This window comes from Lissotriton helveticus, chromosome 3_1 (assembly GCF_964261635.1).
Source record: "Lissotriton helveticus chromosome 3_1, aLisHel1.1, whole genome shotgun sequence".
NCBI classification, from domain to species: domain Eukaryota; kingdom Metazoa; phylum Chordata; class Amphibia; order Caudata; family Salamandridae; genus Lissotriton; species Lissotriton helveticus.
The window spans coordinates 1,575,235,511-1,575,257,992 of NC_136061.1; the positions used below are offsets into that span (position 1 = coordinate 1,575,235,511).

At 42.1% G+C, this 22,482-nt stretch overlaps 1 protein-coding gene across 1 annotated transcript in view; it reads right to left on the reverse strand.

Annotated features, from left to right (window-relative positions):
- Positions 1–5,967: 5,967 nt before the first annotated feature.
- The window catches only part of CHEK1 (checkpoint kinase 1), a 188,031-nt gene continuing 171,516 nt past the window's right edge, over positions 5,968–22,482 (reverse strand). Inside the window, exons 12-13 of the mRNA XM_078682330.1 lie at positions 19,108–19,209; positions 5,968–7,310 (exon numbers count right to left, since the gene is read on the reverse strand). Coding sequence (XP_078538456.1) covers positions 7,215–7,310; positions 19,108–19,209 — 198 coding nt within the window. The 3' untranslated portion in view covers positions 5,968–7,214. The remainder of the gene's footprint in view (positions 7,311–19,107; positions 19,210–22,482) is intronic.

Genomic DNA, 22,482 nt, shown 5'->3' on the forward strand with positions numbered 1-22,482 from the left:
CCTTACTGATATACAAATCAGCTTGGCACAGAAAGGAGCGGAATATACAATTCTGAGCATTGAAAAACTAGAGAGATTACCATTGACAATGTCAGAACGACCGGTCATTGAATGGATAATACACGGAATAATAACTATTCCGATAACAACTTTCAAATTTAAATTCTGTCAAGAATATATACCAGCAGGCCAGTATGAAAGGTTGGGTAAAGGGTACATTAAGTCATCATGGAAATTACCTTACACACACACGTTATAGTGAAAAGGAACAGAATGTATTTCTTAGTGGTAATAATTGTAAAAGGTCACTAAGTGGTATACTTCTGTGTCAAGGTATTAACCTGCATGGGGCCTGTGAGGGGATTTCAAATAACCTTTCATGCCACCAGCATGGCACACCTGCAACTCGAATAGAGCCATTCTTTAGACAGCTTTCTAACGGGAGCTATATTCTAATAGTGGACCACAGATGTTGTGGCATGGTGCCAGGAAAAGCTTATCTAGTTAGCGTTAGTTCCATGGTCACTTGCTGTATGCAAGTATTGTTTCCAAACAGCACTCCAGACAGGGAGGAAAAAATGTGGCCATTTTTGAATATCTCTTCTATTCAAATTGATACTTGAAGCAGAATAAAGTCTGTCCTTTTGCAGACAACTGTGACCTTGACGTCATCAAAAGAAACGTATGATCTGCAAGTCGCAAGGACAACGGCAGAGATACATAGCCTTTTATCAGCAAATTGCCCCCTACATTTGGCAGAAATGTTAAGCCAAATCCTAAATATGTCCGATATTGGAGGTATCCCGCATGTATTTAAGACAATTTTTTCGGGACTGTTAACACCCTTCACAACGGTTCTGGGCATTTTTCCTAATTTTGTCCATTCTGTCTTTGGTGGCCTACCACTCCTGTTGGGACTCGTAGCAGGCATTTTATTTTTGATTCTCCTGCTTTGTTATGGCAAGCCAAACAAAGGAAGAAACGATCCTAGCTATACGCTATCGGGACCGCATAACTAAAGTCCTTGGATTAGCCTGGCTAAGAGATCTGAATATGACCTGGTTTCTTTCATTCAGACCCATCTGGCAGAATTGTATCTTACCTGTGCTACGATGTATGCTGTGCGGAGAAGAATGCGTGTTGGACGTCTGTCTTACACTACAATCAGAAGTACCAACAGATACTTTGCTAAGTCCTGTAACGGCTCGTGCATCGTGTTGTCCCCAGCGGTTACCCATCCTGATGACGGCATTCGTTGAGACTTCACCACTGCGATTAAAGGGTAGTGAAGTAAGAGATGAGAGCAACATCACCCAGGTACGACCTTCTGTGAGCACTGCTGATCCTGTCATCGATGATAGCAATCATGCTCACGACTGCACAATTGCGGCATTTTCCAACTTGGTTGAACTTTCACCTGAAGCCGTAGACACCTTTTTTGCAAGTCTGTCTGAAATGATGTTTTCCCCCGAACAAAAAGAATAACTTTTAAGCAAACTAGTACACAGCGTTCCCTGAACTCTGAATTCGGCCTTCGGCTTTGATAAACAAAAGCTACTGAACATATTTGGAACTATATTTTTCTCTCTCCCCTGAAAGCGAAATTATTTTTTTCCGATTCAAAAATATTTACCTTTTTTTTGGCACATATACTCTGCTTGAAGTAGAACTATTCTTAGAGAACAGAGCTTCTATTTTAGGACCTCTAAAAAACAATATATCACGTCTAGCACATTTACAGCAACTGTATTTATATGTGATGGAATGGTCTCGCACCTCTTTTTTTCTGTATTAAGAGCCATTTCATGTGTAAATTTCGCAAATCATTCATGCTGAGATATATATGCATGCCTTTTTAAGGATTACACTGCTTGAAACGCGTACAGTACCTATAATCATTTTCATGTATTTCGCATAAACCATTTCAAATGCAAAAATGTATTTTGGGGTGGGTTGGTATACACGTGCACCTTTTATGTTTACTATTGCTTAAGTTTTAGTAATGTTGAACATTAATTCGTGGAGTGGGTGTAGTGTGTTATCTAGGAAACCTGAATCGATATTCCTATTTTATGCCCTTGTCCGGCTATAATCAATAATATCCATACAACGGCATAATAATCATATCCATAATTCAGTCCTAGCACATGCTGTCACATTAAGCAAGGCTACTTCTCCGGCCCCCTAGTAAGCACACCGAGTTCTCTAAACAAAACCAAGCCTCCAGCAACCTGGGAAATCCCCCTTGCTATTGTTTTGATTTCGTCCTAGAACTCCTGTAAAGCACTGTAAGAACGGCCAGTTCTTAGTGACATCTTTATTGACGTCTTATGTCCAACCTTACGTCAAACCCAGGCACCTTTCAGGTATAAATATACCAACGTTGCCTTAAGCAAACACACGGTGGTGAATCTGGAGCAGAGCAGCTATCTACTTGCCCGAAAGCCAAGCTGATGCGAGAGCCCATGGACGCTGCCCCTCCTCCTTGACGCGCTGAGAAAGACGCTGTCTTTTCTCCTGCCGAGAAATCCAGCTCCGGCGTTTCCAGCCTACCCTTGCGGGTTGCTGGGATATCGAGTCCTGAGAGAGAGAGAGATACCAGACCTCCTGCTTTCTATTACCCAGGTACGGAGCCGACTAAACCCTTACAGAGAATTCTTGAGTCAGATTCTTGGCAAAACAAACTTAACTTAAACTGCTACTTACTTACTCCTTCCCACGTATTAGGCTTAGGTCAGGTACACCGGGGTAGGCGTATTTAGAAGCACCAGTTGAGAACGTTAGTCAATGTATATAAGTATGTATATATTTTATCTATTTTAAAGTATCATATGGCTAAGAAACCATATCAATGCTTTTACAGTATTTTATAATCCTCCTTTTACTGTACGCACTTTACCATGAGCATTACAATCGTGGCAATCATTTCTCTTGTATGAGGAAGAAGACTGCTCAATAAATAACACCTTTTATTGAAAACGCCCGTCTCTCTTTTCTCTGCATTCTGGTGAAACTAAGTACGCACATTTTGACTGAGTGAAATAGCTGTCTATTGTTTTCACACGACTCTAGAGATACACTCTTATTCAGGGAGAGCAAAGTTGTCATGTTGTACGGTTGTCAGAAGCTAATCCTTTCTTGTCTATCCAGGGAGGTTAAACTCCTCCTCGTTTATTCGAGAAAGTTTCTAGTGACCTCTGAGCTAGCTGGCAAACCTTAAGTCTAATATAGTCAGTAGAGACCTAGATAACCTCAGTCCTACGTCTACACTGCTGAATATATTATTCCAATGCGCAGAGCCTATTGGGAATATAGGAACTACACTACACCTCGAGGGATGAGAACCACCACCTATGTTGCTGAGCTTTTCGGAGTCTGTAGAAGCCTAGGATCAGCAGACCGGTCAGCTTACTTGCGGTGCCTACAGATGCAGGGAAGTGACTCCTTCACTTCAAGCGAGATTCCTTCAGGTGTCTTGGATGCCCTTTGGCCTTAGAAGGTTCCTGTATGGTCCACAGGCACGGACATTGCAGCAGACTAGCAGGGTGAATCAGGAGCAGCAGGAGTCTTCCCGGTTGCAGCCTTGATGCCCAGAGAGAAGTCCAGAGTGCCCGGACGGTTGAAGAAGTGGTGTCTGAAATGAATCTTGTAACATGACAAATCTAGGGACCCACCCACAGGTAAGCCTTTATATACCCTAAGGTAAGGGTTGGAACGATTCAGGGGTCCCTCTCTAAGGAGGGGCTGGACAAGGGGGAGGATGGCTCACTGAACTGGACTATGCATGGAGGGCACAAAGTGTGCCCTGCATGCAGACTATGTGGCGCTGGCAATAGCCCCCACTCTGCCCCAATACACTAAACCCTATGGGGTAGGTGGCGACATCTCCCTGTGACAGGATACCTATTTGTCTGCCTTCCTTTCTTGGCATAATACATGCTTCAGCCCATGGGGGACCCCTGGTGTACCTATGCCCTGGGTACCTTAGTACCATATACTAGGGACTGATACGGTTACAACAGTGTCCAATCTGGGATATACCCAAGTACTTACCAAACCAATGTAGAGGAGAAAGCACAGAGTCTGGGGTCCTGATTAGCAGGATCCCAGTCATACTAGTCAGAAACAGCATTACATCAAGCGAAAAGAGGGGGTAACCATAAAAGCAGATCCTAATTTCCTACAGGTCTTCATACCATGGACAGTGAAAAAGGACTCATGTCTTGTTGATGTTTTCCCTTCTGCTTATTGGAAGATTTTTTCATTTGTACAATGATAAAATGGCTGCTGTTTAAATGGAATTATATTAGAAGTGAAGGAAGAAAACATAAGCCTCACCTCCGTGTCCTTAATAGAATTGAAACTTACCTTTACGTTGTTAGGCAAATTTCCATTCTGATGGATGAAACAGACAGGGGGTGGGTGAATCATTTCCGTATTTTCAATCAAGTCCAGAGCCTCTATTTTCCTGGATATCTAGTATCTAGAGGGGACATACTGGGGGAGACACTGGTCCCACTATTGCAGAATACTGTGTCGTTGTGGACCTGAAGTGCTTCCCCATAGTCTTTATTTGAAACTGCCAGGATTTTCGCTGAGCTTTGCACATTACTGAGTACGGGAGAGCGTTATATTCCAACAAGACTAACTCATCCCAACAAAAAGGCGAGACTATCTCAGGGTCAAGAGAGTCTCTTATTTCAGGTGTATCAACTATCACTCCACCGTTTATTTTGCTTTTTTTAGTCACCGGGAGCTTGATGTCTCTTATTTTGGGGAGATATCCCTGGGCAGACTTATCAGGGGACACAGTAAGGTTCTGATGTATAACAAGCACTTTAAAATATGTTCAATGAGTTCACTTACCTCCTCCTTCTGCTCACAATGACTTTGATCGTGCTACAGCGCCGCCGCCGCCTCCCTTTATGGCCGTATTCCTATCGACCAAAATACTCCAATTAGAACCCTTTGCACGCTCCCTCTCCTTCTGTACAGGGAGCTGTGGTGCTACTGCCCCACTGCAGGGTACTTTCCCAGGGCACCTCCCTTAAATTTCAGGTGTTTCCCAGACCATAAAAGAACCGGTCCTTCCTGCGCAAAGTAGCGTGTTGCAGCAGGCTGCCACTGTGATAAAGAGTCCTGCCGGCAGCTATCACTGGCCACAAAGAGACCAATTTCTGGCAGTGTAACCAAGGCAGCCTGGAGTGATATAAAATAAGCCCTAGTGGCACCAGCCAAGGAGCGATCCAAATAGCGGGATCACCAAACGTTGGGGCACTACAGGACGTTAGCTATCAATAGTGGTGCAGCTCAGACATGAGGGCAGGAGCGAACACAGACACACGCACACTACAGTATGTCACAGAAGGGTCTGGAGGAGGAGCTGATGCTGTTCTCGGCGTAGCAGAAGAGACAAAATAAGAAAAAAAGAAACGTTTACTAAAACTAGTGAACCAGCAACTGATTGTTGTTTATGTAATGCTCCTTCGACTCTGCCAAAAGCAGTGAGAATCTCTAAGTGTTCCCCCCCCCCTGCATTCCTTCCATCCAAACATAAAAACTGATAGACAAAACTGCAGTATTGCTCACAAATAGTCTTGGTGGCAGAAAAAGAATTGTTTATCATAGTATGAAAGAAAACGGATGGAAAGGGCTTAACATTTTATAATAGCCTCTGTGACCTCACAAGTGAGGCATGGTGGTCTAGTCATTAATGGAAAGAATAGGTTACTAAATAAACTGTCTGGGACCCTAACCAGATACCAGGAAATAATTCAATTAGTTACCTATGGAAGGGCGATAAAGGAGAACTCACGGGTCTTTAATTACGACCACTTGTTTCTTTTTTGTTCTGGTCAGCTTTTTAGTAAAATCTGGCAGGTCTAAAAGTGATCACGTGGCTGGTAGTTAATTGTTTAAAATGCACATATCTTTCAAACCCATAACTAAAAAACAACCCAAACAGAATTCAGTGTCTAACCTTTATTTGTATTTTATAAACTTAAAAGACAAAGAATTTTGTACAAGTCTCATTACTTTAATAATAATTTCACATTTCACACTAACTACCTGGAGACCCTAGTCCCAATGCTGCACTGTTTTGAAGAAAGGCAGCTGGTACCTTTGTTTATGGAAGTCTATTGCCTTAAAAGTATAGGATTTTCCAAGTGGGCACCATGTGCGTATTGGGACCCAAGGAATCAGCACTGAACTTCCGTAAGTCAGTTTTGCAGGAGAACCCTTTATTTCGTAGGCACCAAAGTCGGCCAACAACACAAAAATTGACAAACAACAAGTAAAGTTAACACTGTGTAGTATGGGTGGATATGCACTAATCACAATGAGTGCACATGCCTGTGTACAGGGATCCCATTTGAATTTGATTTTAAGAAGAAAAAGATTATTCTAAAAAGGAAACAATGACTAACAAAAAAGACCACACAAGGTCTGAGTAAAGTAGGCCTTCAAGTGGACAATGCATCTATTATTAGCGAACAATATATGAAAACAATGTGGGTGCAACAATGTAAACTCCCCTCCTACTTAGCAAAAACCAGTGCATTGGAGCACTATCCTACACAAACGTGATTTTTAACATATTTTCAATGCTTCTTCCCACGTGGGATCACCACAAGCTGTAAACCTAATTTCCATCAGCCACCATTTTATGGTAACATAGCTGGACCATAATAGCTGCAGTTTGTCAGTTCACAACGTTGTAAATAAAATAGAAGAATGGAGATGAAGTAGCCTGATATAAAAGAAGTCATATATAATAATAATTAATTAGAAAAGTTGCTGCATTGGAGGAATTATAATCCAATTCAAATGAGGTCTTCTTGTTTTACATATAGATTTTCTTCTTCAGACTTCAACTAAAAGGCCCATAAAGGGAAACTGTGCATGCTGAAGATCCATTTCTGATCGTAGGTCTTTCTGCAAGCATACTTGCCGTCTTAGGAGTAACAGTTCAGGGAGAACTGATAAATACAGGATGAACATAATGAAGATCCATTATTCTTGTCAATGGCAGAAATGTAATCAAGCATGTTTACATGCCAACAGCAGCTAGCATGAAACAAAACAAAATAAACATTTTTTAAAAAGGCGACTGTGTAGCGGTGACTCCACGACAAGTACAACAGTACACTCTGGTCCAAGCAGGGAACAGTGCAGCATATTCACATTCTTTCCTTCTCATATGAGCACATGGATCATGTAGTAGGGAGGGTGTTCTTCTGGGTGCTGACAATGTCATTCAATTTCCCCTTGATCTTCAGGAAATGGCGCTTGAACTCCAGCCCATCTCCCTGCATAAGACCAAAACGGAAAATATTAATGTAACGCACAGCAAACAAAATAAATCAGTTATCAGGCATTTAAATCGACAGTGTCTCAGAAGAGATACAATTTGGAATACATACAGTATATTTTGTCCAAACATCCAAACATGCAGTGGGATGAATCGATCAACACAAGGCCCATAAACCTAAGCCAACATTATTAGTTGGCATTCTCCTCTGATGGCCAAAAAACGAGGAGCTAATATTTACCAACTACCAAGGGTTAGTGGGAGTGTTAAAGACAGTTTGTGAGGCGCCTTCAAGTAGGCAAACATCTTGGAGGATCAAATGTATGCTTGTTCTAATTGTTTGGGGATACATCTAATAATGGGGAATATGTTATGGTATATGAAAGATACAAGATCCTAAAAGGCACAATCTTCATCAGAATTAATTTATACACAACTTAAAGCAAGAGTTAACTATACAAACAGGTCACACTAAGGGGAAAATGTGTGTTTTAGAAGTGTTTTGATTCACTCTATATAGGGAACCCCCCTTAAGGATTCAGTAGTTCATTCCAGTCTCAGAACTCAAAATAGTAGCACTTTGCCTCACAAGCATTGTTTGGCACTTAATTTTCAAGAAGAATGCACACCTTTGAAGGTGAATCGGCTATGGCCCGAGCTCATCTGCAAAGCTGTACACCAACCTCAATATCCTATAAGAGCAATTTTGGCAGGCGCAGTCATTTATGAGATAATAGGTACATGTTGGTATAAAGTCCCACAAATAACACTACCACTCCCCTACCTCAGGTATACTCCTTTTATTGTGCTCATGCTATTAAGCAGAAGACACCAAGGAGAAAGGATACCACAGCACCTAGTGGGGAACCACTGTGGATTTCCTTGGGAAGGAAGATCACTGCTAGCAAACTCAGGTTTCACTACGGGATCATGAGGGGCTGGCTTCCGGGAAAAGATGTCCCTACAACTAGGGATCACATAAACCTGGGGAGGCTGCTTAGCGGCAATTATCGGAATATTCGAGGGAGAGCTCCTAGCTTTAGCTTCTGGATATCTTCCACTGCGGCTGCAGCAAAAGGTATTCGGGACATAAATGGGGACTGGAATATCCTTTTACCTCCTGAGCCCACATTACTAATTGGGTGGCGGGGGCGGTGTTGGTTGCGGGTGAATGGGACAGGGTCACATGGTGCAGTAGGGCACCAGAGACGCCCGATGATGCACCTGGTTAGCGGCGTTGGGATTTGTTGGTGTGTGGCAGGAGAAAAATCCCACAAATAAACAATATTCCTATGCAGCGGGCTTAGCAGGGTCTATGTCCCGCATAGACTACTTATTTCCAAAAGGACAACAGAGAGGGTGGTTTGGAGCTAAGCAATACCTTGCGCAAGGTATCTCCAACCACTCCCCCATGATAACGCACCTGTTGGCCTCAAGCCTGCAGTCCTCATTGGGCTGGCGGCTTCACTTCTGGGATCTGATTGGCACACCAGGAAGTCTCTGAAGACAGCAACGGACTACTATTTCCTGGAAAAAGGTCACTCTGTACAATCCGCTACCACTGTGAGGGAAGCTTACAATGCTGTGATTAGGGGTTATATTATCTCCCACATCATGGGGAAAAAGAAGGAGCGAGAGAGGTAAATCACATCTCTAGAGGAAAACCATTGTCGATGGGAGGCAGATAAGAAAATAAGTTACTTACCTGTAACTGTGGTTCTCTAGTATTGGTATCTTTCATAGATTCACATGCTTGAAACATCCCCCCTCGAAGTGGGAGCCCCATGGTACATTAAAAGCAGAAAGTAATACATTAACATTGAAGTTAATGGAGAAAACAATTCTCTTTAATATCTAGTCCTAATCATTAGGAATGCTCCAAAGTCAGCCAATCAGGCGACAGCAACCTTTAGAACCCTCTCTACAGAGGCTCCAGGCTCTCAGATTTTATAGCACAAGTGAGATTTGCAGCATTAGATAGCTAGGGGAGCTTCTTTGGGGAGAAGGGTGGGGTGCATTAGAATCTATGTAAGATACCAATACTGAAGAACCATAGTTACAGGTAAGTAACTTATTTTCTTCACCAGCATTGGATTTTTCATAGATTCACATGCTTAAATCAGGATGGAAGTTATACTTTAGGAATATGTTCCTATATGAGACAAAAAACATACTTAACTCATGTATGTTTTATGTATGTCTGAATAAACTGTTTTATGAAGCCCCGCCATGTCCCCTTGTCTACTTCCAAAGAAGGAGATTGTGTTTTGATATTTAGCGTATAGCCAGTGACACGCAGGGGTTGCCTTCCAACAAGAGTTCTGGGTATTCAGTGGTAAAAACCTGGAACCGCCGCCCGACCCAAGGAAGAAGAAGCACTGCTGTCATCCGACAGTCCATGACTACATGGAAAGACTTTGTCACTGAACCAGCGTCTCCAGGTATGCTACCAGTGGGAAAGTGTGGCTGGAAGTGAGGGCTCATACACTGGTTGTTTCCCAGCACAGTGCGACGGTTTCAACCTACCCATGTTCAAAATCAGCCTCTCACTTTGAGTAATATAAAAATCCGTCTGAAAGAGACATTTATTCATGCTACGAACAAACTGAATGATGAGATTTGCAGTCTTTAAACATTGAAGTGCTTGAGTGTTCCGATGAAATGTGGCTCAGGTGTGCACCTCGAAAAAAGGAAACCCCAAGCACCCGAGGCATTTGAGAAAGGCTATCGACGAAATGCGTCATTTCAGAAGTCTTTTTGAGATTCAAGAACCAGTCAATGGGATGTCAAACTTAGTAGATATCCCGACTAAGAAGGTGGAAAAACTTGAGTGCCCTAGACTGATAACAACGTTTAGTCAGCAAGAGAGAAAGTTGTGTGCCGTAATTAAGAAAAATTGGCCGATCCTTCAAACTGACAGTGTTCTTGGTCCAAGATTACCTAGTAGCCCCACCGTTACATTCAGGAGAGCCAACAATATGGGAAGAAAACTAGACAAGAATAGTCCCGAAACACTCTCTAACAGCATGTGGCTTAAGCCGCCCACTGGGTTTCGAAAATGCTCAAGCTGTAGGGCGTGTAAATTCGGAGTCAACACTACTCACTTTCGGACTCCATTCAGTGCTCAAGATGTAGCAATTTCAGGGAGCTATGATTGCAGAACGGAGTTTGCTGTGTATGTCCTGACGTGCACCTGTGGATTCAATTATGTTGGGAGTACCAAGCTACAGGTGCACGTCAGGATTTGGCAGCATCTTCGTGCAATCCTACATTCTGACCCGGCCTACCCTGTGGCACGCCACTTTAAAAGATGTCATAATAATGATGTGGCGTGTCTTAAATATTTTGTTGTGGGAGCTATTCCCAAATTGCGCAGGGGTGGCAATCGTGAACAGCAATTGCGTCAATTAGAAACCAAAATGATACTTGAATTTGACAGCAAATGGCCGAAAGGGCTCAATAATACAGAGAAATTACACCACTTTCTGTAAATAGTATGTACCCTGGATATTGTGTGCAATACTTGGTTTTGTTTTCTGATGACGCAGATGGTAGTATAACATCAGGATTGCTGGCGTCGGTAAATCATTTGTATATCTCCGCATGAAACATAGGTTCCCTAATTTCATGTATATAAAAAGTAATGAGTAATGAGTAAAGAGTAGTAACGGAGGATACATCTGTGATAATCGGATATTCAAATTTGGTTAAACATCTATTTCAATTTGGCTATAAAAGTATAAATATTGTAAATATTCATATCAGAGGATTTTGTATAATGAATTTTAACTCTTTTTTGTATTAATTTTACCAAATGATAAAGTTTTAATGCACTATTTATATATTCTTAAGCAATGTTTTATCCTATTTATAAGGATTCATTGTTGTTGAAGATATGATGAGTAGATGTTATTTATCATGCGGTTTGCACATTACAACACTTATCTGCACAGTAGATTTCTTTGCACAGTATATGGATTTTGCACATTCAAGCACTAAACACTTTTTTTGCGTATATTTGCACGTGTTACAGATATTGCAAATTATATTAATGATGACATAAAATTGATATGTGATGAAATTTGGAGGTTGAGGTATAGCTGGGTATTTATACGGAGCATGATAATAGTACGTTAATTCGTTGAAATCTAGGATTTAATAAAGTGTAACGTAGACCTCAAAAACCTTCAAATTGTATTTATACAGTAATCAGATGATATGTCTAAAACAATGAAATTCATGTATTTATACAGGAATATTTATAAATGTATTTTATAGCAGACATCGTAAATGATTTTCTGGATCATCAAATGCTGTTAGAAAAGAGATATCTGTAGTAACATAGTATTTCTTCGCTATTACCTATCACGTGACTGCGTCACATGGTGTAGGGGAGTACACAACTAAGCATTTTAAAAAGTGAGTGGTTTGTTGCAGCCGTTATGTGATCAAGGGCTTTTCAAGCCCGAAACGCGTCATCTTGTGAAACTTGGCAGCAAGAAATAAAACGGAACATCTTGCCTAAATCCTTGTGGTCTGTTCTCCTGCTTCGCCGGCTTCTCGCAGCTGGAGGTGGTTCGGAGGTTTGTTTGGAGATATATATATATACATTACCTACTGGCAATAGCCAGTAGGTATATATAGTTAGGATTGTTTTCCATAGGGAAATCGCAACATTCTATTGGGAATAACTTTGGCGCCAGTTGAGGAATCTTCCTGAAATTTTCCTTAACGTTGCCTCGCGGCGCTCCGCTCCTTCCCTGAAAGTTTGGGGGGATTCGTCAAGCGGGGGCCGAGATAAGAGGGGGGTCCCAAAACGTGTTTTCCCCATGTTAATTTCCATAGGGCGGTTGGACTCACTTTTAGCCCGAACGGCTGAATGGTTTTCCACCAAACTTGGCAAAATTGTAGGGACTGGTAGCCCGATGTGCTGTTGCTATGTCTCAAGATATGTGCTCCAGTGGTTTTTACGAAAATTAACTTTGAAAAAATATATATTGGGCTACATTGGGCTATACATATATGTTAGAGCCCAAATGTAGCCCAAAGATGGCCACCAGAGACAAAAAAAAACAAATGTAGCCCAAATATCAGCCAGATGTAGCCCAACTATAGCCCAATGGCAGAATGTCCCAGGGTGTTCTAAAGAACAACTAGAACGCTAACAGTCTTACTTATGACAAAAGTATGGCACACCTGAAGTCATCTTGATTGGAATAAAGTCTTAACACTTAAAACATTTAATTTGCAAAGGAACAAAATGAGGGGGTTCATTTTGCCATAGAAATTATGATTAGTGCTGAAGAAAGAAAAATTAGGGCACATTTTGAGTGACTTCTCAAATCCTCTTATATTTCATTAAAACAATTCTGATATGCAGTCTCCCAAGATGGCCACCAGAGACAAAAGAGCCCAAATGTAGCCCAAATATCAGCCAGATGTACCCCAACTATAGCCCAATGACCGAATGTCCCATAGTGTTCTAAAGAACAACTAGAACGCTAACAGTCTTACTTATGACAAAAGTATGGCACACCTGAAGTCATCTTGATTGGAATAAAGTGGTAACACTTAATACATTTAATTTGAAAAGGAACAAAATGAGGGGTTTCATTTTGCCATAGAAATGTTATATATATATATATATATATATATATATATATATATATATTCACTGAAAAAACCATAGGTTACACACCAGTTATAGTTAGGAATTAGCATTTAAAAAACCTTTGAAATTCACTGAAAAAAACCATAGGTTTCACACCAGTTATAGTTAGCTGGAAATTTTACTCGCATAAAACCATTGAAATTCCCACGTTATAGTTAGCTGGACTCACTATAACTTGCACGTCTGCAATGCACTGCTGATGACGTCACATATTACATCACTCATGCATATATTTAAATATTTAAACATTAATCGCTAATATATGTATTCACTAAGATACACTTAATAAGCCAGTTAACCAATCAATTTTTTTTTTAAAACACTTAAAAAACCATAGGTTTCAGGCCTTATATAGTTAGGAATTAGCATTTAAAAAACCTTTGAAATTCACTGAAAAAAACTATAGGTTTCAGGCCTTATATAGTTAGGAATCAGCATTTAAAAAACCTTTGAAATTCACTGAAAAAACCATAGGTTTCAGGCCTTATATAGATAGGAATTAGCATTTAAAAAAACCTTTGAAATTCACTGAAAAAAACATAGGTTTCAGGAGTTATATAGTTAGGAATTAGTTTTTAAAAAAACCTTTGAAATTCACTCAAAAGTTTTAGTGGTGTTATAGTTAGCTGGACATTTTACTCATACAAAACCAATGAAATTGCTCCTATATAGTTAGTTGTACTAACTATATTTCGCGCACCCGCAATCCACTGCTGATGATGTCACATATTAGATCATTCATGACATGGTCAGTGACATCACTGATGACATCTCAAATGACATTACTGATGACATCATCCACGTGACAATCACATACACCTTTTCATACACTATTACAATTTTTCATCACTGTTTGTAAAATACAGAGTATCATATTTAAATCCATTATCACAGCAATACAAGTATCTAAAAATCCACTCAGTGATTCATAGATGTATACACACATCTAATCGCTTACGGATTCACTCATACATGCTGTCAATGAACAATAGAACACTATCAAAAATACTTATACATCTATATCGACATTAAACAACAGCACGCATCCTATTCACATATGAAGTCATCCTACTCACTTATGCAAACAATGGATCATACTTACATATTTACTTAGCAAAACACTTATACAAACACCACTTCTTCTATTCATTTAGATAGTAAGTCATACTTAGTGAATTATAAAATCATTATTACAAGTATACAGTTATCCATACAGTCACTCACACAATCATTGTGTCTTATGTATACATATGTTTGAATAGATAATGTGATCAAGAACGACACGTTCGAAACGCGTAGGTAATCGCAGCTGTGAAAATAAACGCTGTTGAAAAGTTTCCCGAAGTGGAGTGCTGTCAATTTCGATTTTTTCGAATTTGTGATAGTATACTTATTTATATACAACAACTGACACATACACTGCCTTTTATTTTTCAAGTTTGTTGGACCTGTACCTTTGAGAAATATATTTGCTCATCACCACACCCATAAAGAGATTCACTCAGCCAAACTGTTAGAACATGTAGTTTTAACTTCATATATCTACTGAATCAACACATCTTTGGACAGTCACACACCCCCCCACCGAACCACACACACTTTCACACTCTCATACAAATACTCAGTTAACTAATCAATAACTAATATAGACTTTCACATAGCTAGTAACCAACTGTAGAATCAGTTTACACAACAACTGACAAAGTGATACAGATATTCACACAGTTTAGTCACTATCCACTATATTTAGTGAGACATTATACATTGGTCAAGTAAACAGTCAATTACACTGCTACTAAATCCTCCATCCAAATATTTATTTATATATATCCACTCATTCTTCAATGTAAATTGCTATATATAAAATGCATATTTAAATAACGAAGCAAACCACATTCACTGGATGATGTCATCAGTGATGTCATTTGAGATGTCATCAGTGATGTCACTGACCATGTCATGAATGATCTAATATGTGACATCATCAGCAGTGGATTGCGGGTGCGCAAAATATAGTTAGTACAACTAACTATATAGGAGCAATTTCATTGGTTTTGTATGAGTAAAATGTCCAGCTAACTATAACACCACTAAAACTTATAGTTTTTTGAGTGAATTTCAAAGGTTTTTTAAAAACTAATTCCTAACTATATAACTCCTGAAACCTATGGTTTTTTCAGTGAATATATATATATAGATATATATATATATATATATATATATATATATATTCCAACTAAGTATGCCTCGCAAAGCGAACTGGAACCCTAAAGGGCGGCCAGTGTGGCTGGTGCGGGGCTTCCAGTGATAAATACCATCAAACCCTCCTTGTACTTCAAAGAGACACAAAGTCACTTTTCCCCCCTGGGCGCTCTGTAAAAGAATACGTCGACCTGGAGAGATGCGCCCAGAGAAGTTTCATGCGGCGCTCCCGCCGTGACTTCGGTTTCAACTGTTGACAGGCCTCGCAGTCAGTGGTACCATGATCCTCCCCCAAATACCACATACAAATGAGGTGCGGGTCCGTCACCGACATAAGACGCCCACAAAATGTACACGTTTTAAAGCCCAAAGGCATTCGCACACTGCTCCACCAAAAGAAATGGAGAAAAAAGGGGCCCGAAACAGGCCAGAGCAAGGACCGGATCCGTGTTGCACGCGGAAAATGATAAAACTGACGTAGGGGTTCTGGGGCGGGTATTATGTGACCCCGCTGACGTCACGTGCGCGGACAACGCCTGGACGGAGTCGCGTGATGTCGTCCCGCCCCCGGCGCGTAGGGATGCTGTGGAAAAAAGTTTTCCACCTCCAGTCTCACGCCTGGGGATAATTCTACGTGAAGGAATCTGCGGCTAGTAACCTCTATTAGATCTCACGTACAAAGTTGCCCTAGCTTAGGGAAGAATATAGATGGTTGGTAGAATAGGAGGCAAGGGACCAATTTAGGGAAAAGCAACACAGGGTCTATGAAGAAGGAAACAAGGTGGGCAAGCTGCTAGCCTGGACGGTGCACAGAGAGGAGAGCAGACCATGGATACCCCATGTAGAGAATGAGGTGGGAGAAAAGGTAGGCACAGTAGAAGACATAGCTGGGGCCTTTGCAACACACCTCTAGAATCTGTATGAGACCAGGTCGGGGATGGACTGGGGACAGTGCCAAGAGTGTCACAAGAACCTCGACCCATTCTTTTGAGGCTGAAAACAGAGAGATGCTGCACAGCAGCATAGAGGAAAGGGTGCTTAGGGAGGCCATCTGCCACCTTAAGAGCGGGACAGCCTCGGGCCCAAACAGGTTTCACTGAGAGTTCTACAAGTGCCTCTGGAGTAAGTTGGCCAGCCCCACTTAGTGAAATATTTTATGAGACAAGGAAGGAGGGATCCCTCCCACAGGACCGCCATACAGCAACAATGGTGCTGATCCACAAGCAGGGCAAGCCAGTGGACAAGTGTGACTCTTATAGGCCTATCACTCTACTGAACCTGGAAGATAAGATTCTGGCCAAGGTGTTGGTGAACCAATTACTCCAAGAAATGTATAAACTAATACACCTGAACCAGTAGGCTTTTATGCCTGGTAGATCCATGAGGCACAACCTCTGCCTGTTATTTGGGTGTATGTCAGAGAGAGGGTCCTGGGGGAGCCAAAGGTCCTGCTGGCACTTGATGCCAAGAAGGTCTTTGACTTGATAGAAAGGAGATTCCTACTGATGGTGTTGCAGAAGATGGGGTTTGGGCCAGAAATCCTGGCCTGGATCCTGCTCCTATACAACAAACCGAGGGCACAAGTTTGAACTAATGCAATACTCTTCCTGGAGTTTGCCCTTGACCAAGGGACTTGGGAGGGGTTACCCCTCTCGCTGCTGCTGTTTACGCTGGCGGTGGAGTCCCTGGCCGCCTGGGTGAGGGTAGGCGCTCAAATTAGAGGTCTTAGTTGGACCATCGATGTGATCTCCTTTCATGTGGATGACATCATGCTCTACCTAGCAGACATGGCTCAGTCCATATCCCAATATCTTAGACATCTTGAATATATTTGGTAAGTTCTTGGGATGCACATAAATTGGATTAAGTTGGTGGCGTTCCCACTAGCTCCATGGAAGCCTCTGCTGGGCTGGAAATGCCGGCTACGCTGGTCACCTAAGAGGTTCAGATACTTGTGGCATTTATGTAACGGTGGACCAAGCAGGATTTTACCAACACAATTTGGGGAGAGTCCTTCAGGACTATAAGGCAGACATGGGACACTTTCAGAATCTTCTGCTTTCTCAGATGGGCAGAATTGCCCTGTACAAAATGATCACCCTATCCAAACTCCTGTATTTCCTCCAGAGCACAGCATACACAAAGAGATAATGGACAGAGTGCTGAAACTTTTCAGACACTCACCCCAGTCACAGATCGGAGTTGAATCTATCATCTTTCTTTAGCTCACTTCACCACCCCAATGAAAAAAGTATCCTGGGGACGGTTTTTGGGGTAACACCACTTATCAGCCAGGCTACCTTGAATCCGGTGGCACAGTGAGCAAGGGACCCACATCCCTTGTGGCCACGCACTAGCCAATCTCCTACTAGAGGGGCAATCATGCACAGATCGATCTCCAACTTGTGGTGCAGCCATGTACAGGCCAAAGATCTCTGAGAAACAAGGCCACACATTGGCCTACATTTTCAATGTAATGTGGCTTATTTCAAACTGCATTTCTTCTGGGCACTATAGTAAAGCCTCCAACTTGGCTTCAGTGATCTTCAAGTACCCAACAGTGATCATCATAGTTACCACCAGGCTTTACGGTTGGAGAGACTTTAACTCTCCAACACTGGGGTACACAGCTCAGTCTTCGTAGTTGCTCTCTTCTAGAACCCCCACCAGCTCAGGAGACATGCTACATCTTACTCCTCCGGCAGGGCTGTCAGGCTCTGTTCCTCTGTCAGCAGGCAGGCTGGCTTTTAAGCGATTCAGTAGAAAAATATAGCTCTTCCAAGAAAGTGTAGGCTCAGGTTATGTCCCCTCATCTCTGGGAAGCTGATTGTCAGGTAGACAGCAGATATGGTTGCCCAGCAGTACTCAGAGTATTCTGCAGAGCACTCTCTTCCTTACTCATTGAGAACTTAGAACTGGATTTTCAAGTGTGCGCCCGCATTTATGTAGTAACAGCAGAGGAGATGTATACCAACAGTCTGCACTTTCAGAACAGGTTTGGGGTGTTTCTCATTTCAACTGTCCTCTCCACGACACTGTCCAGATTCAGCCTTGACCTGGAGTGATGATTCTCATAACACTGGTGTCTCTAGCCTGGAACACCCACAACAGAGGCATGGTGCATGAGCTTTCTGCACCTCGCTGCCATAAGCCAAACTTAAAGAGTGATCAGGGGACAATAAAAGGGTGAGCCTCACCTAAAGGGTCCCCTTGACGCTGCACAACAGGACCTCGCAGTCCCACCCTTCATTCCTACAATTCACTAAATGGTAGCACTTCAAGAAGAGCAATCACCGGCCCTTCACTCTGCAACATTTCTAAGAAACCTGGTCTCCTCTTCTCTAACATGAGTGTCTAGGTCCCCTGCCTCTATCTTCATGAATGTCAGCAACACACTTCCACTGTCTTAGAAAAACACCTAACCTCTATCTTGTGCAAAAGGTCAGGCCAGGGATATTCAAAATAGATTTCAGACGCCTCCTTTACTCTGGTTCTGTCTCAAACACACACACCACGTAGAGTCCATACACATCCTACACAAGGGATGTTAGTGACAGGAGTTGGGTAAGCACATGGAAGTGGAACTTTACAGAAGAGGGCCTCCACTCCAGTAACACAGGTAAAGAAGTATGTCCCCAAATATGGATTCACAAAACAGTTAAGTGATGTATGCTTAGAAATGCATTGATAAATGAATGAGTTCACTCTAGTCTGGTGATACAATTGAAAATAAAATGGAAGACACAACATGGAGAGAATTTATAAGAAATGTATCGAAAATTATTTACAGAATCTTTATATGTACTGAGGGACTACTTACATTTAGGAGATACATTCAATTTCCAGGGAAACCTTTCAGTTAAGAGGTCTTTGTTATTCATGTGGATGTTCAGCTACAAATTTACAGAACTGCAATACGTACCTTTGAGAGCCGAAAGTCAACCAGGATCTTCTGATCCATCTCAACCAGGTTCACTTTGAAGATTAGTTTGTTGTTTCGCCGGTCAGTAGTGGATACAGTCACCTTATAAGAACACAGGCAGACAAGTTAGCAGCTTAATAATAAATTGGTAGTGCAATTTTAATAGGGCTTAGAACCAAACATTTCATTAGAAAGGGCTTCATGGGAGCACATGTACTTTTGAGGTATCTGTCAATCAACATTTATGCTTTAGTATCTCTCATAAAAATGCCAGGGATCGGGAGGAGAAATAAAGAAAGTAAAAAACTATTTAAATAACATATCCCACTAGTCCACACTGCCCTAAAGTCCTGCCCAGCTAAATATTAACCCTCAAACAAAAAGATAAAGATCAATTCTCATCTGATCAGGAGCGAGGAGCACCCAAATAAAAATGTGATGAAAAATCCTAAAAAGGGGTACTCCTGCCGTTGTGGGCTACAGTGTTTGTATTCCCTTTACAGCAAAGCATTTTGCGCTTGTTCTGAAAGATCACATACATTGGAAGCAGGAGTTTGGGATAGATAGAATAAATTACTTACCTTTGGTAAACGATCTTTCTAGTGGATATGCTATTTAACTTCAGATTCCTCCCTTTGTGATAATTTCCCTGCTGTCAGACTGGATCGGAAAACTTTAAAGTAGAACCCTGTGCGTCCATAGGTGGTATTGTGCATCTCCAGCTCATGTCATTCGGCCCCGTAAGGCACGCGTTGAACTGCACATAAGCACCACCCATGTGCGCCGAAGTTAGTTGCTCTCTTAGGTTGTGAGCGCTCTCAGATACAGAAACTATCAGCAGGCTGGCATGACCAGTGTGCAGATCTCTAGATGGGACCTTGTTAGATGGGAAAAGAGCCCAGTTCACCGAACGGGGTGGTGAGAGGGTCGGCAAGTAATTTGCAGTTAAAGTATCCACCAGAAAGATCTTTACTTACGATAAGCAACTTGTTCTTCTTATGTATACTTTAACCGCTGATTCCTCACCTTGTCAATAGATACCATAGCAGTACCTCCCAAGAGGTGGGCATGTCAACTGGCTCATAACAAAAAGTCCTGAAGGATCGAGCGTGTAAAATGTCCCTCTTATTGTGTGTGCATGGCTGTCAAGGCTGGAGTGATTCATGAAGGTATGAACCAATGTCCACAGACACCTGGCAAATGTCTAGCACAGCTACTGCACGTTCTAATACAGTGGTAGCAGCCTGGGCTCTGGTGGAATGAGCAAGCAATTGCTCTTAAGGCTGCTTCTTCTCCAGTGTGCAGCAGATCTTTGAGCAGAGAACAATCCATCAGCAGATGTCCGCTTTTGAGTTGCTCTGTCCTCCTTTGCTCCAGAGAACCCCACAAAGAGCTGATCATCCACAAATGTTTTTGGTGCAATCCATATAAGGGTTAGAGCTTTGTATGGTCCAAATGATAAAGTCTCTGTCCCTTCTTAGGCGGATGAGTTGGGGCAAAGATGGGTGACAGCCGCCCAACTTTAAAATGGTATGACCCCTTTCGATAGAAAGGAAGCAAAGGTCCTCAACACCAAATTATTAGGAAAGAATGTTGTATAAGTTCGATTGACAGAAAGAACCTGCAGTTCGCTCACATGCATAGCCAATATTATGCCAATGAGAAAGACTGATATCAGTCTCAAAAGTCTCAAGGGACTACTGCAGTGGTTCAATGGGGGGGAGACAAATAATGTGAGAACTAAATTAAACTACCACAGCAGCATCACAAAAGGCTTTAGTGAAAAATATTGAAACCCTCTCAAAAAATGATAATAGATGATTTAAAGAAAGATGGTTGATCCAGAAACTGCAAAAAAGCTGAAAGAGTTGACAAGTAGCCTCTAACAGTGCCTAAAGCAACTTCTTGCTGGGCCAAGCACAAAATGACCAACATACAATTTAGACAATTTGGCTTGTAGAGGGTTGATCTGTCAGGAGCCACACCAAGTCACAACCATTACCGGTGTGCACTAATTTTGAGTGTGCAGCCTGGCTGCGAAGATGATGATTACAATCTAAGGAGGAAGGTCAAAGGATGTCAGATGCCACAGGTTAAACACCAAGCACGGAGATGCAGATTGTGCAGGTCCGGGGACAGTACAATGGCCTAGTGCGGTGACAAGATGTTTTGAAGTTGCAGCTTCATCAGAGGACACATGCTAATGCCCAGCAGTTACGGGTAGCACAATTTCCAGGCCTGGTAGTTCCAGATCTTCAGAACTCAGGGTTGGAGAGGCAGGAAGGCATAAACAAGTCCCGAGCACCAATCTAGACAATAGGTGTCTCCGAGTGAAACTTAAAAGCTGCTTTAGAAACTCCAAAGCGCACAATTTCAGACATTGCACTTTCTCTGCGGTGGCAAAAAGATCGAGCCAGGGTTCTCCCATTGATGACAGACACCCTGCACCATGTTCAGGTTTACCTACCATTTGTGTTCTGCTAAACGTCAGCAGCTGAGTTTGTCTACCCTAGCGTATACAGATCCCTTCAGGTGGTTCACCATCAGAGAAATTCCCTGGCGGTCCAGCCTCTTTCAGAGGCGTAATACACTCAGCAATCCCTTTAGGACCCTTAAGCTTTGTCTGTCAAACCCTCAGCTCAACCCTGGGTAGCTGTGGTATTGATAAGCAAGGCTTACACAGTGGAATAAGTGTTTCAACAGCACCAACGACACTCAAGAAATTCAACACCAATTTATAAAAATACTGTATTTTTGTAAAACTTTAGAATGAAAATATAGGGTTTACGAAGATATTTATTTTATAAGCAATAATAAATCAAAGCAATTTCACTCAACCGCGAACAAGCCTAGGCAAAATCAACGAATTGGGCACTTACAAACATTTTCACGTAATACGTAGAAAGTGTCAATGTGGTCTGTTAGAAGAGCGACCAACTTTGGCAGGGAGCTAGTCAGGGGGACCAGCAAGGTCTTCAAGAACAGTTACCTTCACAGAAGAAGCAGTCCATTAGCACCTCCAGGCACTTTATCCACATTGCAATGGATTTGTATTGAGTGGTCTTGATGCAAGGGCTAAAGGATGCTGAAGTTGCTGCAAGGATGCTGTGGATGTGGCAAGTTTGACGGGGTCTTCCTGCAGGGATTCCTCGGTTCACAAAGATGGTGAGGGGTTCCTGGTTGCAGGGTCAATGTACCACAAAGTTCTCTCCAGTCTGGCCAAAGTCCAGTTGCCACTGGACTACTAGTTGCCCATTGTCACGGTCACAGGACACTCCTTTCGGGGTCGATAACTTGCCTTCTGAGGGTCCCAGCAACCCTCCCACATCACTCCCAGGTTCAGCAAACTTGGGTGCAACTCTGTGCATCGCTTCT